The sequence below is a fragment of the Patagioenas fasciata genome, chromosome 18 (genome assembly GCF_037038585.1).
Source record: "Patagioenas fasciata isolate bPatFas1 chromosome 18, bPatFas1.hap1, whole genome shotgun sequence".
Taxonomy (NCBI): domain Eukaryota; kingdom Metazoa; phylum Chordata; class Aves; order Columbiformes; family Columbidae; genus Patagioenas; species Patagioenas fasciata.
The window spans coordinates 13267450-13294154 of NC_092537.1; the positions used below are offsets into that span (position 1 = coordinate 13267450).

The window sequence follows — 26705 nt, forward strand, 5'->3', positions numbered from 1 at the left end:
GCTTTGCTCTGCCGAAATGTCAAACAAAGGGGTTCTCAGACTTGCCCTTTTGGTAACATTTAATGTGGTGTGTGGGTGAGCGGTTTTATTAAAAAAGAGGTGGATTTGGCAGCGTTGTGGAAAGCTTTTCTGTGCCAGCCCCACCAAGAGAAAAGGAAGGTTCAAATATCAGAGCCGGGGGTTGTTGACTGAGCAAGGGGGTTGGGGAGCCCAGCTCAGAGGGTCTGGGTGGTTTTGGGGAGCCCGGCTCAGGGGGTCCAGGTGGTTTTGGGGAACTCGGCTCGTGGGGTCCAGGTGGTTTCACCATGCCGTCACCCGCCCAGCGCGGGGTGAAGGATGCTCGAGGTGCCCATCGAGTCTGTGCCATGGGACTGTGGGGTCATGTACCTGCGGTGGCTTCTCCAAGGGGAGGTTTTCCCCATCGCCCTCCTGCCCACCCGGAGGGACATCCCAGGCTTTGCCTTCCTCACGTTTCCTTTGTTTCTCTCTCAGATGACGTGCTCAGGAGTTTACCTGTTTCCAGTTGTTACTTCATCAAAAATACAAGTGCTGGAGGAGGATCCGGTGGATGAACCATCCCTGGAGACATCCCAGGCCAGGCTGGACGGGGCTCTGAGCAACCTGAGCTGGTGAAGATGTCCCTGCTCATGGCAGGGGTGGCACTGGGGAGCTGGGAAGGGCCCTTCAACCCAAACCATTCTGTGATTCTGTGATTCAATGTGTTAGAGGCACTGTGCCCACTGCCCTGGGTGAGAAGTCCTGAGCTCCCAGGTGAGGACAAAGGTGGTCCGGGGAGGCAGTTGGTGTTTCACACTCGAGCTGTGCGTGGCTGCTGTCCTGGCTCAGAGCAAATGCTCCAGGTCCAGCCCGTGGTGGGAAGCAGCTCTTCCCCCTCTTTCCAGAGCCACCGTGTCATCGTCAGGCAACCGGCCGCCTGCCAGGAGGGCTGGGAAACCCATTTGCTTCTCTGCGGAGCCGCAGGCGACAGCCCCGGAGCAGAGGTGCTGGCACTTGTGACCCATTTGTCTCTGCAATAAAGATCTGAGATTTCTGACCCCTGAGGTGTTTTCAAGCTCATAAATTACCGGTGATGCTCAGGGCGCGGGTCGGGCGCACTGACCCCTCAGCAGTTTGTGGGACCTTTTGCTGTATTTTTCTCTCTGGAAATGTTTTGCTGCCTCAGCCCCCCCCACTTCCAGCTTCCTGGTGTCTGTCTCTCCAGCCCTTGCCTGGGCTCCAGCGCCAGCCGTATCCCCTGGGTTGGTGGCCCCCGGGACCGCTGGTGTCCCCTGGGAGGTGGGCGATGGAGCCCAGACCCCCACGGCGGGTGTGCAGGAGGGGCTGGGGCTGCAAGCGGATGTGGATGGGGCAGAAAACGGGTCTGGGGTGGGGTTGGCTGCTCCCCTGGCCCTGGGATCTGCCTGTCCCATGTGCCCACCCCAGCCACCCGCTCTGCGCGGGGTCCCGCAGGTCTCGCTGTGTCCCGGCTCTGTCCCTCTGTGGGGCACAGTGTCCTCTGGCAGTGCAGGAAGGGCCTGGGGACAGACCTGGCTCCTCACGGACAGCCCGGGGGTGCCAGCGGGGACCCCCATCCCACCCGCCATGAGCCTGCGGGGACCCCACTGTCCACAGGGACGTGTGGCTGGAGGAGGACGCTGCTGGGACACGGGGCTGATGGTCACAAACAGCCGTGCAGAACCTCGGAGCTGCCCTGGGGACACTGGCAGGACTGGGGAGGCAGAGGGGACACCGTCACCTCGCTGGCCCGCGGGCGGGAGGAAGCAGAGATTTTGGAGATTCGTACAGTTTACAAGAGTTTATTCAACTGCTTTCTGACTTTAGTTCTACCGAGTGGGTGCTGAACAGTTACAAGCTCCTCCGGGTTCAATTACAGCCAATCTAACAAAACAAACAAACAAAGAGAAAAAAAAAAGAGAGAAAAAACAAAACAAAACTTGGAAAAACAATAAGAAAATCCACAACTTTTTCACGTGTCATTAAATATATTCATATATAATAACCATAATATATTAGTATGCATTGTAAAGAAACATTGCCCAAAGCAGTATGCAATGGTCATAACTAAACAACATTTACAGTTCAAGATATTAACAGAAATAATAATAAAACAAAACCAAAAAAAACCAACCAAACGAACAAAAAAGAACCCCAAACAACCCCGAACCAAACACAGGTTTTGTGAGGGGGAGGAGGCGGGAGTGCGGGGCGAGGGACGGACACCACAGGACGAACGGACACGAGACTCAATGACACCTGTCAGGTGCCACCGCCGGGCGAGGATTGTTTTGGCATTTCAGCACCGCAGCCCCGGCCCCGTGGACCTCGGTCCTGCCCCGGGCCACGGCGTAATGCGGGGAACCCAGAGAGAGCTGCACCCCGGCCGAGGAGGGTGATGTTTAGGGTGACACCTTGTCCCTCCTTAGGTGAGCAGGCAGAGATGTCCCCCGGGACGTGTTCTGTAGAAGGGGTGGCTGCCGGGAAGAGTCGCATCCCCAACACCCCGAGAACGGAGCAGCTCTGCCGTCCCCAGGGGGCTGTGCACCGGTTACACCGGCTGCTCCTGCGGGTCGGGGTCACTGGAGCGCGAGGGGCACTGGGGACAGTGGATGGAGCAAAGGGGCTTCTCCAGCCTGTTGGAAAGCGCAGAACCCCAACAGGGGTCACGGGATGGGGTCCTGGTGCGATGACGGGTTGTGGTGCGGTGGGTCCTGGTGGGACAGGGACGGGGAGGTTGCCTGCGGTGGGCTCCGAGTCGTTTCATGTCTTGTGCAAACTCCGTTTCCTTCTGATTTTCCAGCTTGTGTCAGTGCCTGGAGGGGTCCGGCCATGGGATGGGGTGCGGGGTGTTTCTTCTGCAGCCTCCCAAACCAGTGGGATGAGGGAAGGGGCTGGGGCTCGGCCCTGGAGGGTCTGGGGGTGTCAAGGCTGTGCTGGCGAGGGCGGCTGCGCTTGGACTGAGCGTGGGGTGTCCAGAGCACTCGGTGGGCAGCTCCCGAGTCCCAACATCCCCTGGTCTCGTCTTCATGGCTTTGGGTTGGATCTGGTTGCTTTTAGGCCGTTGGAATGTCACCCACGGTTCAAGGGCGTCCTGGCTAACCCAGGACAAGCTGTCCACAGCCGCTGCGGGGTGTCCCTGGCATCAGTCGATGCCACTGCAGGAGAGCATCCAAGCCTAATTCTGGGGGTTTAAGCCTCTGTTTAGACACTTGAGATTAGATTTTATCCTTCGAAAGTTGGTGACTTGAGTTCCCTTGAGCTCTGAAGTGAGGAAAATGAGGTCTGCTCTGTTTACGGGGACAAAACATGGACCTGGGGGCTTGAGTGATGTCTGGGGTGGGATTTCTCTCCTAATATCCACACTAGTTCTGGAGGGGCCTTATGGTGGTAGGGGGGGCTCGGCAGAGCTCGGTTCCCCCAGCTGGTGTCAGCAGCGTCCCTGCGAGCCCTCCACTTCACACCTATTTACGTGGCTGCCTCGCTTTATGGCGGTTTATGTCATTACATAAATATTGTCAATTGCTATAAAACAAGGCAAAACCACTGGAAAATGTCATAAAATGGATGTTTCCAAGTTTCCTAAAAGGAAAAATATCAGGGAGGTTTTGCTTTTCATAGCGACTAATGTTTGCTTCTCCTACAGGTACCCGGCCTGCCCTCCCTGCCTCTCTTTTCCACCCCAGCTATGAGAACTCAGATATCCCTGTTCCTCTGGGGCCACCGTGGCAGGGGACCAGCTGGCAAGGGGACACAACGTCTGGGTGACAAATAACAGCCAGTCCTGCCCATGGGGTGTCTTGGGGACAGATGCACCAGCCCTCGGGCTGGGGATGGGCTGTGAGCCGGCGGTGAGGCGGCCGCTGCGTTGCTTAGTGCAGCAGCAATTACAGCTTGGGAATTGTACGTTTGCTGGTTTTCACCCCCAGCAGAAGGCGAAGAGCAATTTGGGGAGCTCTGGGAGGGTCACGCTTGTTCATCCCATCCCTGGCTGAGACCCCTTCCCTTGGGCCAAGCCTTAGAGCTCTGCGCTGGCCCCGCTGCCCGTGGCACAGTCCCCGGCACCTCCTGTGTCCCCCAAGGGAGCCGGTCACCTTCTGCAGGGCTGCTGGGGAGCGGCAGCGCCTGAGGGAGCTGAGCAGAGCTGGTGTGGGTTCAGGAGAGCTGAGTTTGGGAGCGAAACCTCTGCCAGCCAGGACATCACTGTCACCTGCACAGACTTTCCGTCACCTGGGGGTTCCTCTCTCTGCTCAGGGTGGCAGACAGGACCAAACCCATGAAGGAAGTCCCAGGGGTGGCCATGGTGGAGACTGGAGGACTGCAACGGACAAGATCTTCTAAGGCACCTACGAGAACTGGATCCCAGCTTATTTTCTTGCAGAGTCTGTGTGTTCCCTTGAGGGTCCTGGTTGTTGAGGGGTGGCCGGGAGGGGGCCAGGGCATCCCGTGGGTCACACTCCCTCAGCGTGGTAGGGGCAGCGCTTCTCGGGGTCTGGGGGCCGGGCAAGGAGTCACTCCCCGAGTCGTGCCCATGTCGCCCACTAATGTGGTTTCCTCTTCGCTAAACTGGGATGAGCACATCGCCACAGCTGGAGACCTCACCTGCCCCTGGGTGTTGTACGGCTGGTGATGGTTACAGCTGTCGGTACCAAAGAGTCTTCAAACAACCCATCAGTCAGTCCTCAGACCTGTCCTCTGCAATAAGTCTCCGTTTAGTTTCCTCTACAGTAACTGTCTCGTTCAACCTAAGCTGACAATACATATTTCTGGGGACGGGGGGATAACTTCCAGCACTGCCGCTGGTTAGTTTCTTACAGGTTGGATGTTCCCGTGCCACGCTTTGGGAGCAGCAGATGTTAGCAGCTGGAAGGCAGTTTGGTGCCTCTGATTTCTTCAGCCAAAAGAAGGTGGGGGGCACTGGGTGCCGCACGCCCATACCCACCCTCCTCTTGTTTTATATCCACGTGTGCCATTATTTTGTTGGCTTTTTTTGTTCGTTTTCTCCCGGAATACGAGGTGCAAACCCAGCAGCCCCACAGCCGTGATCCCCCCGCGTCCCCCGGCAGCGCCAGGTTCCTCCCGTCGCCCCTGTCGCCGGTCCCTGCCCACCCAGCCCCACACAAAGCAGCATGCACATCAGTCTCTCCCTCTCGCGCGCCGGTGCCGTCTCCTCCTTTAGGCTTTCTTACACTTGCCCTTCTTCTCCCGCTGCTGGAACTTCCTGAGCCGCCGAGCCCACGTATCCCGCCACTGGATCACCAGGCTGGTTTTGTCCGCAATGATGCCGCTCTGGTCAGGAGAGTCCTCGTTGTTGCCCAGCAGCAAATACTTCTTCATGGGTTTGATTTTGGGACACTTGCACGCAATGTCCTTGGAGTGGATCCACAGGGTCTGGTCTCCGCGCCGTATCCGGTTGCTGCCTTGTTTGTAGACGGAGATGATGTTGACTGTGAACTTCCACCAGTCAGCATTTTTTTCCGCTTTCAGGATGTGGATCTGGACAGCTGGAAAAAAAAAAGCAAGGCAGGAGAGGAAAAGATGTTATGGTTTGAGCTGGCAGGGAGAAAATGAATTTCAAGCCTTACCTAATAGGCTGTGTGAGGAAATAGGATTTTGTCTCCTGAGCCCAGGCTGGGGGAGAGTGACCAAGGGTGGTGGATGCACAAAAACTTCTCTGTCCCCAGACACCCAAGAGCAGCCGGCGCTGGTGGCAGAGGCTCTCAGCAAAGGCTCGGGAGATGCTCTCCAGCTCTCAGCTACAAAGGTGGCGCTCTGGGTCCCTGATGAGCATGGCCATGGCTGCCTAAGGACCACGGAGCATGGAGGAGCCCTGGGAGCGGGGAGCTGTACCCCACCATGGCACTCCTCGTGCTGGGAGCCCTGGGAACTATGCAGGGCCACCGGAGCACTGGTGGGGTACAGCAGGTTGCCTGGTTCTCCCATCTGTGTCCCAGGGAGGAGAGGAAACAGCCTCAAGTTGTGCCAGGGGAGGTTGAGGTTGGATGTGGGGAACAATTTCTTCCCCAAAGGGCTGTGGGGCATTGGAACAGGCTGCCCAGGGCAGTGCTGGAGTCACCAGCCCTGCAAGGGGTTGAACAGATACAGAGACGAGGTTCTCAGGGACACGGGTTAGTGCTAGATTTAGATTATGATCTTAATCTTAATGATCTTGATGATCTTAAGGGTCTTTTCCAACCAAAATGATTCTATGATTCTATCTGCCAGGATGCGGTTGTGCAGCAAGCACAGATGGACCAGCTCCCCAGGGCTGTTGGTGTAGCAACATCTGTCCCAGCAACTGCAAACTCTTAAAGCAATGGAAAACTTCTTACTTAAAAATCAGGTGGATTTTGTGCAGCGGAGTCTGCCTTTTGCCTTGAGCAATAAACACGGGGAAAATTAATAAAGCCCAGGGGCGGTGGCCTGAGCACGGGGCAGAGGCTCTGTGCACACAGCGGGCGCTGCAGCGGGCACGGCAGGGAGGTGACCGTCCCCATCGTCAGTGCCACAACCCCGGGCTGCCCCACAGGACCTGGGACAAGCTTTCTTCTGACCATGGGTCCAGAGAGCAGCACGTGCTCCAGGCAGAGGACGCGTTTCTGCATGGGCCACCCCTCCAGCCCTCCCATCCCCACTAGACAGGCAACTTGGTGCATCAGTGCCAGGACCCCGAGGCAGGGTTTAAGAGAAGATGAGCCAAAATCTGGAGAAAAACAGGGACTGACCCATATCTCCAGTCGCTTGACACGTGGAGGTGGGAAAGAGCTATTAGGGTTAGGGCTCGGTCACTGTAAGGACACACCAGTGGCAGTGTCCAACCTGACTTCTGGGTCTGGAGGACTCTGTGAATGCTGAATAGTGACATGAGGTTTCAAGGGGACATCTCAGTACACAGTAGCCTGGTGAGCTGGGTGTCCCAGCAGATAACTGGGAGATAACAAGCTCCCAAAGCAAGGCTGAGATGAGAGGACAACTGTGATCCATAAGCACAGGAACAGCAAAGAGGATGGTGTTTTCCAAGCCTATGGCTGATGTTGTGTAGAAAAAGTCCTGAGAAAACCTGGTGAGAGCCCTTGCTCTTCCCCAGAATGCGGTTCATGCGCCACAACCCTGCGCTCACCAGCATCCATGTGGGAGTGGTGGCCCATGGTTGGAGTGACTTGGCATCAAGGTCTGGGCAGGAGAGGACTCTCCATGGGGTTGTCCACAAGGATGCCGGGATGGCGATGGACACTGGTTTGCTTCCAGTATCCTCGAGAGGAAGATTCTGCTCATGACTGATTTCAGAAGCCCCATGGGGCAGCTGCAGCTCAGGTGGCCCTGAGCAGGCTATGGTGACCGCTGCCACCCATCCTCCTCCTCAACCCCTGTAGCAGATGCCACTGTGCCCTTTCCAGGTGACATCTGTGGGTTTGGGTTCAAACCACAGGGAGGGATGGAGATCCACTTTCCTTGTGTGTGCAAGGGAGTGTTTGGCCCTCAAGCGTGGCGACGAAGAGGAGGCACAAGCCTGGAGGTAGCTCCTGGACGTCGGTCAGTCACGGTGCCGGGGTGGCAGAGGAGGACGGGAGCAGCAGTTGGCCAAGGTCACATACTTCGGAGGGGTCAAGCACATTCCCCTCCCTGACAACCAGCTTCCAGGAAAATATCTTCACCGGGAAGTGATTCCCCAGCCCTCCCGGGTTTGTTTGCTGACTGTGGGATGAGGAATCTCCACCAGAGACAGAGGGAAGAACCTGGGTGGCCATGCCAATCCTGGCAAGAGCCAGAGGCACAGTCCAACCAAAAAGTGCTTTTTGACCAAGTCTTTAGGCTTTTCCCTCTATTTATCCCCCTTCCCTCCATGCCCAGTGAGCTGTAACCCCTGCCTGTCTCCGCCATCTGGGCAGACCCTGGCAGGTCCTGTCACAATTGCATAAACTGTCAGATGGAGTAGAACCCTCAACAAAAACCCAGGCAGAGCTCTCCCGTTTGCCTTGTAACAACCCAGCTCTACCTCCCCGGATTAGCGGTGGAGCAGCATCACCTTCGCTTTAAAACCACCACATACAAGCTCATTTTGAGCTATGGAAGGAAATGGGGCTCTGCAGCCCAGCAAGGTTTTTTAACATGTTGCAAAATATATAGAGTTGGGGTTTTTTTGTTTCTTTTTTTGGTGTTTTTTGTTTGTTTGTTTGTTTGGTTTGGTTTGTTTTGTTTTGTTTTTTTTCAGAGCGTGTCATGGATGCCAAATACTCCCATAAAATAAAATGAGAGAGAAAAAATCCAGCCCAAAGCTCTGACCATGTATTTCCCAGTCTGGAGCGAAGGTAACAAAATGTGAAGATTAGCCAATTTTTTATTTTTTGGAAACAAATCTTTCCAAAAAAGCTTAAACCTTTGACCTGCCTGGTCCACACTGACCAAATGGAGAAAATGAATGAAAAGGAACCGGGGAGAGGTGGTTACAGGAAACTCTGCTCTAAAATACACAGTCTGTATTTTTTTGATGTCAAGGCCTCCGTCTCCTATGTTTTTTCGCCTTTTATTAATGAAGTGGAAGGAGTGAAAGCCTCGGCGCAGCTTGGTTGGCGCGGCCACAGCTGCCTCCCCCGGTAGGCAGTTTTCTGCCCACAGCTTTGCCTCCAGGACGCGCGGCTCCCCCGAGCCTGGCTGCAGAGCCCGGGTCTAGCGCTGGCTTGCCGGGGTATTTTGGGGTGGGGGTCTCCAGCATCTCCCAAAGGACATGAGATGTGCAGAGAGGTGCCAGAAGGAATTTTTGGCAGCACCTAACCTGGCTCCTCTGGGTGAATCCCAGGTGTTTAGGGACTTGTTTCTCATGAAAGAGAAGCTTTCGGTTCCTCTGTTATTTTGGGTTGGGGGCTCAGCTGTGCTCCACCACTCCAAAGCTGGCTTTGCTGCTTGATGTTGTCCTTCATCTGCCATTTCCTAGGGCAAAGCTCGGCTTCGCCTGTGCCATGCTGAACTGCTCCTGTTTTGCTGCTGCACCCACAGCACCCCAGCACCCAGGCTGAGGGACTCGGGTCTGTCCCTGTCACTGCATCCCAGGATGTGTCCGTGGGGCAACCAGATGACAGGCTGCAACGGGGGTGATGGTTATCCTAGGATCCCAGGATCATTTTGTTGGAAGAGACTCTCCAGATCATTCAGTCCAACCATAACCCACCCCTGGCACTGCCCCATGTCCCTGAGAACCTCATGTCCGTCTGTCCAACCCTCCAGGGACGGTGACTCCAGCACTGCCCTGGGCAGCCTGTTCCAATGCCCCACAGCCCTTTGGGGAAGAAATTGTTCCCCAGATCAAACCTCAACCTCCCCTGGTGCAACTTCAGGCCGTTTCCTCTCGTCCCATCGCTTGTTCCTGGGGAGCAGAGCCCAAACCCCCCCTGGCTCCAGGCTCCTTTCAGGCAGTTCAGAGATCAGAAGGTCTCCCCTCAGCTCCTGTTCTCCAGCTGAACCCCCCAGGTCCCTTAGCTGCTCCCATCACACTTGTGCTCCAGCCCCTCACCAGCTCCGTTCCCTTCTCTCCACTCGCTCCAGCACCTCAAGGCCTTTCTTGGTGTGAGGGGCCCAAAACACACCCCAGGATTCCTCGTGCTTTGCAAGCAGTGGGAAGCTGAGCCCTGCAGGTAATCTGGGGCTGGCATCAGGGATTTTTCTCCAGGTTTGCTATTCTACACCCTGCTCTGCTCCCCAAAAGCCCCAGTCATCTGAACAGGTATGGAAAATTGGGGATGGGGGCTCGAAGGGTGACAGGAAGATACTTAATCTTGGTGAGAGCGTAGGGCTGCCCCATCAACCACATCCCACCCAACACCGAAGCTGCTGAAGCCCAGATCTCACCCAAATGGTGCCTTACAATTCACAGCAACCAAGCTGATGCATTCAAGTGTCTCCCCACATTATGCTGCTTCCTACGAAGAAGGCAGATGAGTGCTCCCCAGGAGGGGACGGGGGGTCCCTGGTGCCCTCCTGCGTCCCCCGGCGCTCAGCTCTGGGCCAGGGATGCTGCCCGGCTCCTTGAGGCTCAGCTGGGAGCCTCCAGCCACAAGAAAGACCTGAAGGCTCGATGTCACAGATGGAAGCAGAGGAGTGGATGATTTGATGTTAATAAAAACAAAAACCAACCCCAAAACCTCAAAACAACATGTTTGAGGGCAGCCGTGTAAAGGTTTAACTAAAAGCAGCGCCTCGCAGCATTCAGAGACCATGAGTCAGGGGCTCAAAAATCATGAGATCGCCATGAAGAGAGTCAAATACTTTTGAGGTTTGTGATAAATCTCCTGATTTCAAAGTTTCTCCTGCCAAAGCTGACCTAGGACTGGGCTGCATGGACAAAAACTGTGCATCCTGTGCACTAACCTGACCCTGGGAGCTGGAGCTTCGTGGGGCTTCCAGCAATGGGGAACATCCCTGCGCTGACCCTGGGGACAGACCCCACAGGGGTGGCAGCGGGAGCAGAGCAGCTTGCTGCGGGGACAAGAGGGTCTTTGACAGGGGCAGATGGGGCCAGGTGCTCGGGGCAATGCGGACACAGCCATCCTGAGCTAAGCTGGGGCTTCCCAAGGGCTCGGGTCCCTTTTTGCTGCACAAGCCAAGGAGAGCCCGTGTGGATTTGACTCCAGCCAGCGGCAAAGGTGACCCCGACACCACTTGGGTTTGGGAATGGCTGGCTCCTTGCTGGAGTAAAGGGTTAAACTGGGAATTTTTTTCCTCTTTTTTTTTTTTTTAAATCTTTAATTTATTTGGCAGCGGCTTTGCCTGCCTCCAGTTGCCAATTTCCTACTGGTTTAATATCGGAGATTTACAACCCCAAATCCCAGCCGGCCTGGGTGGGACCCCTTGCTGCCCCCCTCCCTCCCCGGGGACGCAGTTTTGGGGAGGGATTGCTCAGCACTTCCCTGCTCCGGGAGCGGGATTTCCGCACCTCCCGGGCAGCGGCAGGGGCTGCGAGCTGGGGATGAGCCGGGGATGAGCCGGGGATGAGCCGGGGATGAGCCGGGGATGAGCCGGGTCCGTGTGTCTCCATCCCCTGGGGTGTTTTCTGTGGATTCAGGGTTTTTTCTTCCCTCTTCTCTCTTTTCAAGATGCCTTTTGAAAACATGTTTTACTTTTTTCCACCAGCCCCTGCCAAGCTCCTCTCAACAAAAGGGTGACTAAGTGAAGTCTTCGCAGATGATCTCACCTTTCAGACGAGGATCCCGCTCCTCACCCCCATCCCTTTCCTGATGCTGCGCTGGGGACATGGGGACGGCGCAGGGACAGCAGCTGCGATGCTGGAACCCAGCAAAACACTCCAGCATCACCTGTGCAGGATTGGGCCCTGTTGCAGTGTGAGGAGCTCAGGTTTTGGGGCAAAATGGAGGTTAAAAAGCTTCATGCTCTGTTCCCGCAGCTGCTCATCCCGCTCACACAGACCACACACACCACAGGCACTGGGCAAAGCCCAAAAGTGGGGCTGAAACAGCAGCACCCGAGTGACGGATGCTCCCACATCCCCTGGGCCAGCATCACCTGCTCTAATAGAATAATCCCCATTCCTTTAGGGCTATGGGGGAATCTCCATCCCCAGGGCTCCCACCTGCTTCCCTGGGGTAAATTTAACTGCCCCAAATGCAGCAAACCCCCTGCCTCTGCCCCTGCTTTTCTGGGAGCCAAGCGACCCCTTGCACTCCCCCAGGCAGACAAAATAAAGCCAGGAAAAGCTTTTCTGTGTCTGTTCTTGCCTGGCTCCCCCACCCCGAACCCCCAGCCTGCCCTCCCTATGCCCCGTGTAGCTCCAAATATGTGCAGCAAAACCCGTCTTGCAAAAACAACCCAATTTAAAATTTAGGAAAAAAAACCACCAACAAACAAACAAAAAGCCCCCACAAAACCAAAAACCAAACCAACCAACAAAAAAACCCCACCAAAAACAAACAAAAAAACCCCACTACATCACACACACACACAAATATAAACCCAACAAAAACAAATAGATAAAAATAAATAAGGGAAAATATCTCCTTTGAATGGCTGAATGAAGCGGGGAGCTACAAAGCTCCATTGAGGCGTGCGGGCGGATGATCGGTTCCCAATTGAGCCCAGGAGAAGTAACTCTGCTCAAGCTAATTAAGGCCTTTTAGGACATTCAGCCCAGCGATGCCAGCATAGTGGTGAGGAAAAGAGCCTCCTAATTGGCTTCCTGCTGGGGTGTCAGTCCCAAAGTCTTTATTATCCCTCAACCCTTTTTTCCCCTCCCTGGCCCTGCCGAAAGCCCCGGCTGCCCCGGCACAGCCACACCACCGCTCACCCCGCGGCCTCGCTGGGCTTGTTTGCTCCTCAAAAGGCAAATCTGCTGCATCCATGGGGCTGGTTGGGGAACCCCAGGGCCAGGGGTTTGGGTGGGAGCACCCCAGTTCCCGCGCTGGGACAACCACTCACCCCAAACCAGCCCCAGCAAACGGCTTTGGCTCGCTTGGGCTTTGCTGAAGTGATGCTGCATGATAAAAGAGATGAGAAAAGCTCCCTGCAGCCCCCCCCATTCATTGCTCCAGGGTATCTCCTGTCCCAGAGAGCTCTTGAGCCGCCTGCATCTCCCCAAGGTCTGCTGAAGCCCACGAACCCACATTGCAGCCTCAATAAAACCCCAAACAAGCACAAGTTTTCATCTGGACGGCCAAAAAACATCTCCCTGGTGAGACTGGATAAGCTGAAGAGTGAAACCATGCTGGGGCCACCCCTTGAACAAGACCCAAGTGTTGCTGCCATCAAAACATGGTAACCCTCACCCTGAGAGCCACATGGAAAGATAATGCTGATTCAAGGGGGATGCACGTGCCTTTGTTTCCTCCCTACCATCCTTTGAACTCCCAGGGCCAATTTGGATCATGACACATAATTTTTCCTGCAATCAAGTGGCTGCTTTCCCCCATCTTCAGAAAGCAAACGCTCCAGCCTATGCTCAACCCTTAGGAGATGCTGGAGAAGCCAGGTGGGAAAATGCAGGGATACACATGCAGGGAACATGTTTGCACCTTATTAGCCAGCAGAGAATCCACCCTCTAGAAACCAAATGGCTTCACATTCTCATGTGCAATTAAATCCTTTTCACTAAGGGAAAAGGCATTTTTTTGACCTTCCTGATGTCTGATGATCCTCCAGCAGCTCATCTGAGCTTGGCCAGATCTCAGTGCAGCCCCACTGGATGGGGACCACGAGCGTACCCCCAGCCTTGGCAGCTCATCCATGCTGAGGGATGGTCTCCACAACCATTTTGCCACGTGGGTAATGGAAGAATAAATGGGAATGCAAATAAAACATTTGCCTCTGAGCTCCTTCCTCCTCGCCCAGGCTCACGGGGAGGTGCCGGAGCACAAAGGCAGCCCGGAGCATCCCTCCGACGGCCCCGCTGGGAAGAGCCTTGTCCGGGGAAGGGTTGTTAAATGGGAATTCGTTCTGCTCTTGCAAACACTTCCCATACATGCTGAGCTGCTGCTGGGAGTGTGTTTGGAGGAGGGAGGAGGTATCTCCACCTCTGGATGCTTTGATGTGAATGGGATGTTTGTTATTTTCCTTGGTAATTTGGTGAATACATCTATATTATATACACATACACACATATATATGCATGCATACACATATCTATATATTTATGTATCCCTCTACTGTGGAGGGGAAGGGCTGGCAGACCCTGTGGCAATCAGAGCCCTGGCAGATACTAAATCCTGCCTCACAGCAACTCACAGTTCCCTGGTTTTTCACATGTTGAAGGCTCAGCCCTAAAACAGACTCAGCCCTAAGCCAGGCTCACTCACACCCAACCCACTCCCCAACCCTGGCTCAAACTCAAAGGCTCATGTTCAGTCCCTCCTGTAGATACTTTGCTGCCCCTGCCTACAGTCTGGAGGGGGGTGTGTGATATAATTTTCAGCCCCTACATGTGTTTAGCAGCATTTCTAAACACTCCCAAGCACCTTCTCCATGGACCCACAGGTGACCACGTTGGGAACGGACCCATGTGAAAAATAACAGCAGGAGCAGAGAGCTGGGGTGGGAGCTCAGGATGCGCCAGCTCCAAGACACTGCTCTGAGCTGGAGCTGTGGGAGCATGCTCAGGACCTTGAGTACCGGCAAGGACAGGGATCCCACAGCTTCCCTGGCTCGTCCCAGGGCTGCATCACCTTCTGAACTTGCCCAGGAATGGATTCATCACCTGCTGCTTGTCCCCACAGCAAAGCACCATTTTTAAAAGCCACTGCACGCACCCACTGCACAGTGAGAAGAGGCAGGACATGGTGTCATTGTAACGCAGAAGACACCTGGGGATGAAAACTCTATGGTCTCTGATTTGGGGGTTGTCTCAGCATCTGCAAGGGGACCAATTTTCCAAGCAACACGTTGCATTGCTGCTCTGCCAAGCATCAGCCCACCAGGGATTTCTTTCCACACCTAAAAAGCTACACCCCAAATTTCCCAGTGCACAGCCCAGCACTAGCAGCGGCCACGGAGCAAAGCTGGGCACGGCTGAGACCCAGCCAGCAACCTGTCCCTGGGCTGGGTGGCCTTGGGGACACCCGGGAGGGAGATGGTCCTGCTCTGCATCCCCTTGCCACCGCTCGTCCCTGGGCAACTCACCGTAGTCTTTCTTACAGTACTTCTTCATGTTGATCTTCAGTTTCCCCTTGGAGGCTTTGCAGTATGAGTCACAATCTGCACAGGAGAGAGGGGGAGGGCAAGAAAACATTAACAAAACAAATTAGCCTTAAAATGAATAAAAGGCTGGGGGAAGGGAGGGGACAGCTCAAAGCTGCAGCCTGCCATGAATAAGCAGCTTGCCTGTGATATCCATCTGCCAGGCCCCGATTGGGTCGTCTAAGGGGGCATTCAGAAAAACCTTCCTTTCTAAAGAAAGCTTTTCACAAAGGAAACCATCCTCCCGCCGCCTCCCCCAGCCCGGCTTCCCCCGGCCGCCTCTGTCTTCCTGGGAGACCCCTGGGCCTCCCTTATTGTGCCACCCAGAGCTTTTGAGAGCCACACAGATTCCCCCTGTTCTCCAGCTCCCAACTGGAGCCTGCCCGGAGCCCACAGAGGCCCCATTGTCACCCCTAACCCGGGCTGGTGTCAGCCTTTGGCATTCATTGCCGAGAGATTCGGGCTGGGGTCACCCTCCGACAATGCAGGTCAGAGAGGAAATTAGCAGCCCATGAAGCATTAGCAAAGCCTTTTGGTGTCCACTCTACTGAAGTGTGCAAATAAAATACCCCCAGTAGGAACACTGCAGTTCTAATGGGCCCCTACTGCTGGGACACGCTGGCTTTGCTCGGGCAGCGCAGCGGCCGATGCGGCGGGCAGGCGGGAGCGCTGGCACGGCAAACTGGCAGCACCGGCGTGGCAAACTGGCAGCATCGCCGGGGCTGGCAGGGCTGGAGCTGGGCCATGGTCCCAGCAGCTGTGGGGATGATGCTGAGCCCTGCCCCGGGGATGCCGCTCCCATGCGGGATGCGGCTGGACAGCATCGTGCGGTCAGTACCCTCGACCTGCTACCGGGAACATCGCAGCGTCACCGGGGCCAGGCAATGGCACGGTGGATGGAGATGTGCCACTCCACACCAGCATCAGGACTGGCTCATGGACATGCTGCCCATGCCCATGCTAGAAAGAAGCACCCAGCACCATGGAAATCCCACATTCAGGGGAAAATGCGACATGTCTGGCCATGGTACAGTGACAGTTCTTGGGCCTTGGCACCTCTACCAACTGCTCAGCATTCCTCCAAAGCCACCACTGGAGACCAGGTGTGAAAACCTGCTGAAATGCCCCAGCCAGGCCCCACGGCTCCATGAGACAGACAGGGGATTCTGCTGGTACCCACGGCCAGGGGACACAGGGTGCCTGTGTCCTGCCCCAGGCCAGGCTGGCAGTGCCAGAGCAGAACCACCCATGCAATACCCCAAACTCCTGTACACGCTCTCCAGTGGACCATGACCTGAAACCTCGTGTGAGAAGCTGTGCAGCATCCCCCTGAGCACAGTTGTGTCACGCACCTGGGTGGTATGTGCTGCAGCCTCAGCAGGGCTCCAGGTCCATTTCTTATGGACGGCAGGAACACACAAGAAACTTCTGTCCTGGAGAAGCTCACACATGGGAAACTGAGGCACATAGCTGGGACATGGCTGCATAGCTATAGCATTTCCCAGCCATAGCTCTGCTGCGTACACAGGGACTGTTGTGTGAGGCCAGCTTTGGGAGCAGGCCCTGGTGGAGGATGGTCTCCAGCAGCAGATGCTCTAAGCCAGCGCAGGCAAGGAGGGCACCGAGGTCTCCAGAAATGCTGCACCAGTTGCTCTGTGCCTTCTCAGCCCATCAGCCTCAGTGCTGCAGGTGTTCCTGGGCTGGGAGGGGGTTCAGAAACATAGGGTGCTTCCTCGGCGGGGAAGCAGATGCTTCAGGAGGTCTCATGGACCCAAACCCAACCCTCTGTTGGCAGCAGAGCCAAACAGCAGCTTCTGTTTCGGCTCAGGCAGGGAACCAAACAAGAGAAGGAAACCCAGAGAGCTTAACACCCACACATCCCATCACACAGCACCAACAACTCTGGTCCATGTATGTCCCAGCCCCTCTCACCACAGCCAGGCAGAGTCACCTCATCTCAGCACCATCCTCCTGCCCTTTTGCTGCTCCTGTTCCTCAGCAGACCACCCCAGTAACACATCTTCACACTGTTTCAGCATGACCTAGCCAGGGCCAAAAGTGGAAACTGTGATATGAAGTGGGGCACCTTCCTCCTCCAAGATGCATGACCAAGATCCCTGCCCAGCTCTGACTGCCCAGGGCCCTTGGAAACCCAGCAGTTGAGCCCATGGCCAAGGGGTTCCAGCAGCTGATGCATCCTCTTGGCTTTCCTCATCTAATGTGACCCTGAACACGACAACGCTGTCAAAAAACAGCATAAGTGCACTAGAAAGGAATGAATATTCCATGAAAGCCATAGTTCAGGGGAGAGAGATCCACTAGCAAAGCTCCAGCCATGCCTACGTAGTGAGATGCCACCGTGCAGTGGGACAGTCCTGCTTGGTGTCACCAAACCCAGGGAACAGAAGCTCACTGGTAAGATGTTCCCAGCCATCAACACAGAAGAAATAATCTATAAGAGAAATAAATGTGTGTGTATGGCAACATAACAGTCTGGGGAGGCTTCTCCTCACCTGCTTGGGGGAAGCAGGGACCGATGGTAGACAAGCCATCAGGCTGCTTAAGCAGCATGATTCTGCCCAACTGCAGATTGCTGGTGTTTTCAGGACACTAACAGAGCTATGGCAATCGTGATGCTGGTTCTCCTCTGGCATGAAATCCCAGAGCATTCTAGGTATTTATCACTGCTGTTGCGTCTCATCCCCTCTGCAGAAGAGGTTGATCCCAGTACAGCCAGGGATCAAGCGACTGAGCAGGGGCAACGCTTGGGAGCTCCGACTGCGGATTTCTCCTCCCCTGGACAAATCCAAGTCAGATAGATGCTGGTGAGCAGCTGGCTCTGAGCACTAGTGACAGGCAGGGGTGGGAAGCAGCTCCCACCTGCATGCTCCATGGGTCAGCCCTGGGACCTGCAAGATGGTCTCCATCAGCCAAGCTGTCAGAGCCCACCAAGAACAAATCCTTCTCTAACCCCACAAAACAGCAGTCAGATAGAAACCATCACTCTGGACTTCAGACCACTCACAAGAACAACCCCAAGTCTCCTCAGCAACCTCTCCCCATGGAAACCTCCCTGGCCATATCTGAGCTTTCTTAATCCCTGTGCTCCTGCCACAGTATTTCCAGCCTGCCTGAGATTACAGACCTGCCAGAAACCCATCCCAACATTACTTCCCAGTCAGGGAGGCTGTGAGATGATGGGGCATCATCCATCTGCACCCCAAGGGCTACAGGACAGCACCCCATTCCCACAGCCTCTGCTTGCTCCCTGGCTACAAACCTGAAACCAGGTGTGTAGCTCAAGACACACAACTACAGCCCAGGTCTAAACCTGGTTTTACTTACACACCCCTCTCTGCCTTCCCTTTATCTTTCTTTTCCTCCCAAGCCCATGGGTTGTGCCAGAGACTCAGCTGGTTTAAATTGAACTTGGTGTGGCCAGAGCCAGCTGGTGTAAATCAGTGTAAATCACCCGACGCCAGCGCAATCCATATGGGTGGGGGATTTGCCCCCAGTTTGTTTCCTTTGTTTCCTATGTGGAGAGCTCTCCTGCCTCCTGGGTGACTTGGGGGTCCCCCAGGGCTTCTTTGTGAGGGCAAATTAAATTTCCTAGACCAAAGCCTTGAGTTCATGTTTGCTGGTGAGCAGAGCTGTGCATGTGGGGGGGGTGTTGTAAGATCACTGCTTGCTCAGCGAAAGTGCATAGAAGGGCTACTACAGGGCATTATTTCAATGCTCCCTAATGCCAAGCAAATACCCTGGTCTTGCCCATCAAGTGACAATTCAACAGTTTAGGCTCTCGGGTAAGCTTTGCTGGGCTGCCCAGTCCCCTGTGGGATGGTAACAGCAGAGCCAAGCTCAAAGGCTGGGGAAGGGATGGGAGGAAGGAAACACAGACTGAGATGGAAGAAGAGGATTCATTTGGAGCCTGGAGCACTTTAAATGCGGTTTCATTGACTTGAGCCCATGGACAGGAGATACGCATGTGATGCGTGACTCTTGCAGAATTTGTCCCCACATTCTTCTAGTACAAGCCTTCCGAGTCCCAGGACACATGTGCTCATCCTGGCTGCACGAGCATCTCCCTGTCCTGCAGGACCCTCTCATCCATCTCTGTGAGGCTGCAGGGGATCAGCCTGGAGTCACCGGCCCTTGGAAGGTGATGCCAGAGTCAAACCAAAAGACCAGAAGTGAAGCCCCCCTTGAGATGGAGAACAATCTGGTACCTGCGGTGTGGGGTGGTGTCCAGGTCCCATCTATCCCGGTGTGATGGTGTGGACACCACTGGTCTTTTCCCCACAGAACTGTTGGTTGGGCTCAGCCCCCGCTTTCAGCTCCATCACACTGTGCACAGATGTCCCCTGTGCACGGGGTGCAGGACAAGGATTGGTCCTGGTGCTGTCTCTCCCGGCTCCTCCTCCAGGGTAGACCTGTCCTGTCAGCCTGCCTGGCCCCAGACAGGGCTCACCTGCCCTCAACAGACCCCAAAACCTCTCCCAGTACCCCCAGCCTGTGTCTGGCTTGGTCATCCCCTCCTGAAGGACCCAAACACACCTACAGCACCATGGTGAGTGAGAAATCAAGTGGTGATATCCAAACACCCTCCTCCTGCAGCTCCCAGCACTTTCCTCCCTGAGTTTGCTCAGCTGCACAAATATTTCAGTGCAAATCCCCATTTCAGAGATGCAAACCCAAAGCACAACCAGACTCGCGTGCTTTTTTTTTCCACCACCACGTCCTAATGCGCTGTGACCTGCAAAGGGGACATAAGGGGACATCCTGCACCTCCTCGCCAGGTCCCCAGGGCTGGGAGCCTCCGACAGCTCCCCTGCAGGAGAACACAACATTTCAGCGTTTCCCAGATAAACGGAGTGGGAGGGGATGTGGGAAGAGGCGGTCGGGGCTTCTTGTTCACAAAGGGCTGGGAGCAGGTGGCGGGCGGCTGTTTCGTGTCCATCGCAGCTTAGTAAAATGTGTCAGCATCGCATTCAGCAGCTTTGCAGCTCAGCCCATCCCCTTGATATAACTAATTCTCTGGGTGAGCAGAGAGTTTTCACAGCTAAACACCTTCTTTGTTTTGTTTTGCTTATTTTTTTTTCAGAAGTTGCTTTTTTTTTTTTTTAAATATATTTCTTCATTTTGGGGGGTTATTTGAGCAGGGCTGCTAGCGTAAGACTGAAAGCTGCGAGAAGCCGGCGCCCCATCACCCCGTGTTTTGCTGATGCACCCCACTCCTGTCGGGGTGCCGATGCTTTTGGGGCTGCGCAGATGGAGGTGCCAGCGCTCGCAGTGCCATTCCCAACAAGACGCTTTGCGAGACCACGTCTTGCTGCGCTTGCAGTTCTGAAATGAGCTTTAAGCCTCTGCGAAAGCCACATGTCAGTAACGGAAATTAAAGGCCCCTTGATTCTGACATGATAGAACGATTAAAGCCACATTTCTTGGCCTGGGTACCTAACTGGAAATGCAGATATAAGGCTTAGATCCTCATGGGGATTCAGATTTCTAATCCCAATTTATGCAGCTAAATTCCTATTGATTTCCCCCAGGTAGGGCTCTAAATACCTCTGTGGGCTGAGATCCAAAGCGGAGGTGTCGTGGCTTAGAAGGGGAGACCCAGCCTTGACAGCCTGACCTCAGCATTTCGGGGTGAAGGGTTCTTGCCTGATTTCTCTCTGTGCTACCAAGGGGCTCTGCGGGTGGGGGCCAGGGTGTCCCCATTTCCCTTTTGCACTGAGTGAGATGTGTGACCAAAACGAGCTGCAAAATGAAGGTGTAGGTCCAACAAATCCTCAATCTGTGAGCCCATTGCTGGAGAGAGCGGGACTGAGAAAATGAGAGTTGGGGTCTGCTTGGGATCCCAGCCAACCCCGGAGCTGGCCAGTTCAGATCGAAGGAGCTGCTGTGGTTTGCCTCCATGCAAGGAGGAGACTATGGCAATGAACAGTTTTCACCTTCTTTCCTTTTCCCCTTCCTCCACAGCATCGTCGGACAGAAATTCCCTGTCATGGCTGCCTGTGGGCTGCAGCATCCCTGCATGAGCCAGAGCACGAGTTGCCCCTTGCAGTGGGGTGTTGGGAGTGAGCGGTGACCATAGGAGGGACACGGCAGCACCAGGGGAGGTTTAGATTGAATATTAGGAAAAACTTCACAGAAAGGGCTGTGGGGCATTGGAACAGGCTGCTCAGGGCAGTGCTGGAGTCACCAGCCCTGGCGGGGTTTAAAAGATGCAGAGAGGAGGTTCTTAGGGACAGGGGTTAGTGGACTCAGCGATCTTAAGGGTCCCTTCCAACCAAAGTGATTCTATGATTCTGTGATGCTATCCATGTCCCCACCGGCTCGGGGCAAATCTGTGCTTGCAAATGCCAGCTCCAGTGCAGAACAGCTGAGTCTCTCCTCTGCAGGCATCTCCAGACCTGTGCTCCAGGACTGGCATTGCTGCTGCTCCTGGCTCTTTAACAGCTCCTGAAGCTGCAGGGAGGGCTCTGTCCGCACCTGAGGGATGTGACTTTTGGCTTGGGGCTGCAAAAAATGCATGAGTGCCCACAGGGAGGAAAGTGAATGTCTCACTGCTGCGTTGTTGTGAGCTCTGGTGTCACAGCGATGCTGAAGATGGACCCAAGTGGGTCCCTTCACCGGGAGTCAGGGAACCCCAGCTCTCAGCTGCGATCCGTGCCCAGACCCCCCAGCTGAGCCAACAGTGCCCTCAACCAAAGCCCTGCTGCGGATGCTCTCTGCATCGAGATGTTCCCCAGTTCCCTCCAACAACCACAGAACTGTTCCAGGTGCTCCAAAGAACTGCTGCAGCCTGTAGGCCCGTGGGATGTACAGGACAGCGTGCACAACAGCCTCCATGGGTCTGCAGAGCTGCGTGCTGCCCCGTCCCCACGGGACTGAGTGCTCCTCCAGACTCTGGAAATAAATCTCCAACCCGATGTCTTCAACTCGTGGTTGGGAACATGGGGGAAAAGCACATGGAGCAGAAGGGGTGTGTGGGGTGGGCAGCCAGTTTTGGCGATGGCAGGGGCAGAAACATTGTGTGTCTGCTCTGTGGTTGAGCACGGGCTCTGCTGGGTGCTTGATGTGCCCAGACTGGGCACCAACACATTTCTATGAGACATCTCAGAACGCCCCAAGGGCAGCTGGAAGCCATGCTCTTAACAGTCATTCTCTGAGACTGATGGAGGAGACGTTCAACTCATTCTTTGGGATGGAAGCAAGGGGCAGCTTCAGTGCTGTGGGAAACCAAACAGGATTTCGTGGTCATCTGGGGAAATGTCCAGATGTCCACGAGCCAAAGGTATCCCTGCCATAACTGCTCAGGCCAGCCCTGGCACAGGGTCACCAACTCCTGTCCCGGTGTTGGGCAGTGATGGATCGCATTTCATCCTTTGTGTCACTTTGTTTGGTTTTGGTGCTCTGTAGACCCTACCATTTCCCTGGGACCCTATTGAAACCCCTGGCAAGAGATACAGAAAAATCTTTTCTGCAGGACAGTGCCAGAACTCCTTGGGACCACCTGGCAAGAGTATCCCGGCCCCTGCCTGCACCCCGAGTTGCACACCATGGTCTGGGCCACCGGCACGTTGCTGGCTGCAAAGAATCCTCACAAAACAGCGTATTTCAAAGACATCCTCAGGCTGCTTTGTGCCTGAATCGGGGACTTGTTGCGTGGTGCCAGGGGAAAAGATGATTGATACGTGCCCGAGCTCTGGGCCAGGCACCCCCAGCAAAGGGGAAACCGGGTCTGCAGCCCCACGAGCATCTCCAGCCACCATAACTGCCATTAACCTCTCCCTTGGAACAAGAAGGTGCAAATGAGCCCACAGCAGCCTCCTTTCTTCTGCCTGAACAAGATTGATTGAAAAACAAATTGGCGCAAATAAAGCATGTAATTAGATTAAAGTCTCTCGCCTGGAGTGGGTTGAAAGCTGCGGTGGGTGCTTCGCAGGAGCTCACAGCTCCTTTGCCACCCCTGCAGCATCCAGCCTGGCTTGGAGGGGGGCATCTGGTACCAAACCCCCCGGTGGGACACCCAGCACCCCACAGAATGAAGCCAGGGCCGCCCTGTTTCAGGCCATGGCCCGATGCTGCATCCCGGCAGCTGGATCCAGATGGTTGGGGTGCTGCTGGGGTACACGCATAGCCCTGACTCCTCAGTCCAGCCCTGGGACCCCTGGGTGCTGCAGCCAGAGGGGGAACTACCCCCTGGCATCACCTGAGCCCCACTGTGGGTCACGGTGAGTGTGCTCCTGGCTTCTCTAGCTGCCTGCTGCCCGTTTGGGGATGACAGGATCATTTTGGTTGGAAAAGACCCTCAAGATCGTCAAGTCCAACTGTTAACCCAACCCTGGCACTGCCCCATGTCCTGAGAACCTCATGTCCGTCTGTCCATCCCTCCAGGGATGGTGACACCAGCACTGCCCTGGGCAGCCTGTTCCAATGCCCCACAGCCCTTTGGGGAAGAAATTGTTCCCCACATCCAACCTCAACCTCTCCTGGCGCAACTTGAGGCCGTTTCCTCTGCTCCTGGCGCTTGTTCCTGGGGAGCAGAGCCCGACCCCCCTGGCTCCAAGCTCCTTTCAGACAGTTCAGAGATCAGAAGGTCTCCCCTCAGCTCCTGTTCTCCAGGCTGAACACTGATGGAAGGGAATGGTCCCATGTACTTTTTGGTGTTTCAGGACATGGGGTCCCATAGCAACTGTGGCCTCATGATCATCTTAATTTTTCCTGGATATAGAGAGAGTAAGCAGGCAGGCTACGGCTACCAGTGACACAGTGGGGACAACCCAGCTGTGCCAGGCACCAACCCACTGGAAAATACTGCACAAACATGGGAGCTTTATGGCTTATCCACCTCCGCACCCTCCTGGGCCCTTTCCTGGTGACAGTTGGGGCTGGCAGCACGTTTCCTACTCCCTCCCTGCAGTAACAAACCCGGCGCTGAGCTGGGGACATGTGGGGACGTGGGGTGCCAGCCCCACAGTGCTTCATCCCCACCCAGCGCGTCCCTGCTGCAAACGTGTCCCCAGCACTGATGGGCTCCAGCGCTGCCGCTCTCGGCACGTCTGGGGACAGGACCCAGCCCTGCTGAGAGCCGCAGTCGACATGATTAAATACATTAATAGGAAACCATCTGTCTTCGGGAGCGTTGGCCACCATATAAATTCCCAGCCTGACAGAAGCTCCGCAGCCGAGCAGGCGCTGCGCAGGACACGGGGGCAGCACGGAACCAGAGCTGGGGCAAATCAGACCTTCCACTCCCAGGGAAACACAGCAACAGGGAAGCAGTGCTGGGATCAAGTGTTTTCTTTCACCCAGGGGAATCAGCATCTGGAAATGTCGCAGGATGAAGAGGGAATCTGTTCATTTCACTTCAGAATCACTGCTGTTATTTTTTTTTGTAGATGGGTTTGACAGTGTTGTTGGGCTTGCAAGACCTCGCTCTGGAGCTTGTGGCTTGGCTATGGGGGCTTGTGGGCACCCAGGTCCCTCCAGTGACAGAAGGTCTGTCCCCGAGGTAGCAGCATCCAAGAGCTGGGGATGTGGGGATGGAGGGAAGCAGGGACGCGGTGATGCAGGGATGTGGGGATGCAGGGATGGAGGGATACAGGGATGTGGGGATGCAGGAAGGCATGTGTAGATATGTGAAGCTTATCTGCATTTTGGTAGAAGTTTTGTAGTGTGGTTTGGTTTGGTTTGTTTTTTTCCACAGACTTTCTGAAATATTTTGAAGTGACCAGAGGTTTCCTCACTGGAAGCCCCTCAACCCTATTGTGCTCACAGCCATTCACTGCAGATCACCATGAGAAGCCTCTTTTCAGAAGGGAGGTGGATACTGGATCAATCAGTCAATCAATCACACAGTCCATCCATCACCTTGCTTACAGCCTGAGACAAGTGAGATAATACCCATGCAGGGCTGAATTAATTCCTCATTGGGATGGGTACAAAGCTGGAGATCCCCAGACTGAGCCCAAATTTACACCAGGGTGACTGAAATGAGAATTTCGCCTCCTGATTGTACTGCAGGCAGCTCTGCAGACGTTTATTCCCAGCCTGTGGGATGCTCCCAGCCCTCTGCAGAGCTCTTGTTCACTGTTAGTGCTTCCTTGGTGCAAAGAGCTGTGATTTTTCTCTCTACCAGTGCAAGACCTCCCCTGGCCATGCCCCATCCTTGGGTTGGGAGCATTGTCACCAAGACAAGCAGCATGGGCTGTGCCTGCAGCCCGGCAGCTCCTGCACATCCCGGTCCCCTGCGCTGCTGATCCTCTCCAGATGTGAAAGCACTAGGTCTCCCCTCAGCCTCCTTTTCTCCAGGCTGAACCTCCCCAGGTCCTTCATGCCCATGCTCTTGCACAGAGGGATGAGCCAGGTCCTCTCTGGCCAAGCCAACAGCACCCATTGCATTTGCCCCTGTGGGTACAACACTGGGGAAGAGATTTGCCACCAACTTCACGTGGGGCTGGAGCCGGTCCAGCCGTTTGGATAAACGTTTGGGAAGGGGTTGGGGAGCAGCGGTCTGGCCCCATGTCCCCTCCCAACCAGAGGTGCTGTGCAATGCCAGCAGCCCGTCCCCACAGTGTCCTTTTCCGAGCAAGCCTCGCACCCCTTGCAGATGTTGTGGAGGCAGCTGGTGGCTCACATGGTGTTGACGCCTTGTTTCCAGCTGCTGCAGCTCATTAAAAGGAGCTGTGGTACATTTAATCCTTTCCTAATGTCACTTTTCCCTTGAAGCTGTTGCTGCAGTGATGATCACAGTGCTTATGTGACTGTGAGCAGCGGGGGACAGTGGTCCACAGCTTGGGAGCGGAGCTGTTGAGCCAAAAAGCCCACGTTCCCATGGGATGCACCGATACAAGCTGGCCAGGAGGCTAGAAATAAGGAGATGGCTCTCAGCTGCCTAAGCCATGAAATTCAATCACAGCCCCTGTACCTGCAGTGAGATCAAGAGATTTAACGCATCTTCTAACAGCACCTGGCGAGGTTTTGCTGGGGCGATGCCAGTGCTGGTGGCAGCAGACCTGAGGGAGTCTCCTCCTCCACGTCCATCTATGAAGACAACTGTGAGCCTGGGCGCACCCTCTGAAAGCTGCGTTCTGTGGGGTGGGTGAGCCCTGTTCTTGCTGCTCTGCCTGTGATTGCCCAAGGGAGATGCTGTGCACCTGGGAGCAGGAGGCTCATGGAGGGTGGCCTTGTGTCACCTCGATCATCCAGGCATGGCCAGGAAAGAATTAAAGCTTTCAACCTTCAGACAAAAGGAAAAAAGGAAAAAAACCCAGGACTACTCTAACTACCAGCAAACGATGCTGAAACAGGAGTGCTATCTCATCAGAGAGGCCGCTGTTCCCCATTTCTGGCTTTTGGTGGAGGATTCTGGCTAAAATTTGGTCTCAGCCCAAAGCCCAAGCCTGTAACATTCCTGACGATGTGTGGCACAGTGGTGGGGGCTCAGCACCGTGATGGCACTGGGGCCGCCCAGCATCAAAAGACAGATGGGGAGTTCTACTTCTGTCTAACTAAGTAAATATTTTCTACAATTTCCTATAAAGTTTCTGTTTTCTCAGACTGAAACCATAAACTTCATGTGTGTTTTTTTAAGCGAAACACAGAAGCAGTCTTGAAAGACTCAGACAGCTCATGGGATTTGTTTTTTTTCTGGGTTTGTTTGTTTGTTTGTTTCTTTTTCCTTGAGATCATTCAAGATTGTTCCAGAGCAGAGACCTGGCTGCCCATCTCCCTTCTCCGAGCCACTTCTGGAAGGTAATTAATCAGCCTCGCATCCCCTGGTGTGCACCCACCTCTGCGCTCCGGGGAAGCTGCAACCTGCAGCCGAGCTGCTTCGGGTCCACCCACATCTGAGGGAGCCCCGGGGATCACTAAGAGTGTGGTTTGGTTTGGTTTGTTTCGTTTTTTCAATTTTCTGCATTTATATCGAGCCTTTTCCTCACCAGCCAAGAACAAAAGGTCCCAGGCAGCACCTTGAGCCCAAATGACTTTTGGAAAGCCCAGATCTG

The 26705-nt window shown here is 54.8% G+C and overlaps 1 protein-coding gene across 1 annotated transcript in view; it reads right to left on the reverse strand.

Annotated features, from left to right (window-relative positions):
* Positions 1 to 1801: 1801 nt before the first annotated feature.
* Positions 1802 to 26705, reverse strand: part of NTN1 (netrin 1) — a 97935-nt gene continuing 73031 nt past the window's right edge. The window contains exons 5-6 of the mRNA XM_065852675.2: positions 14632 to 14706; positions 1802 to 5519 (exon numbers count right to left, since the gene is read on the reverse strand). Coding sequence (XP_065708747.1) covers positions 5191 to 5519; positions 14632 to 14706 — 404 coding nt within the window. The 3' untranslated portion in view covers positions 1802 to 5190. The remainder of the gene's footprint in view (positions 5520 to 14631; positions 14707 to 26705) is intronic.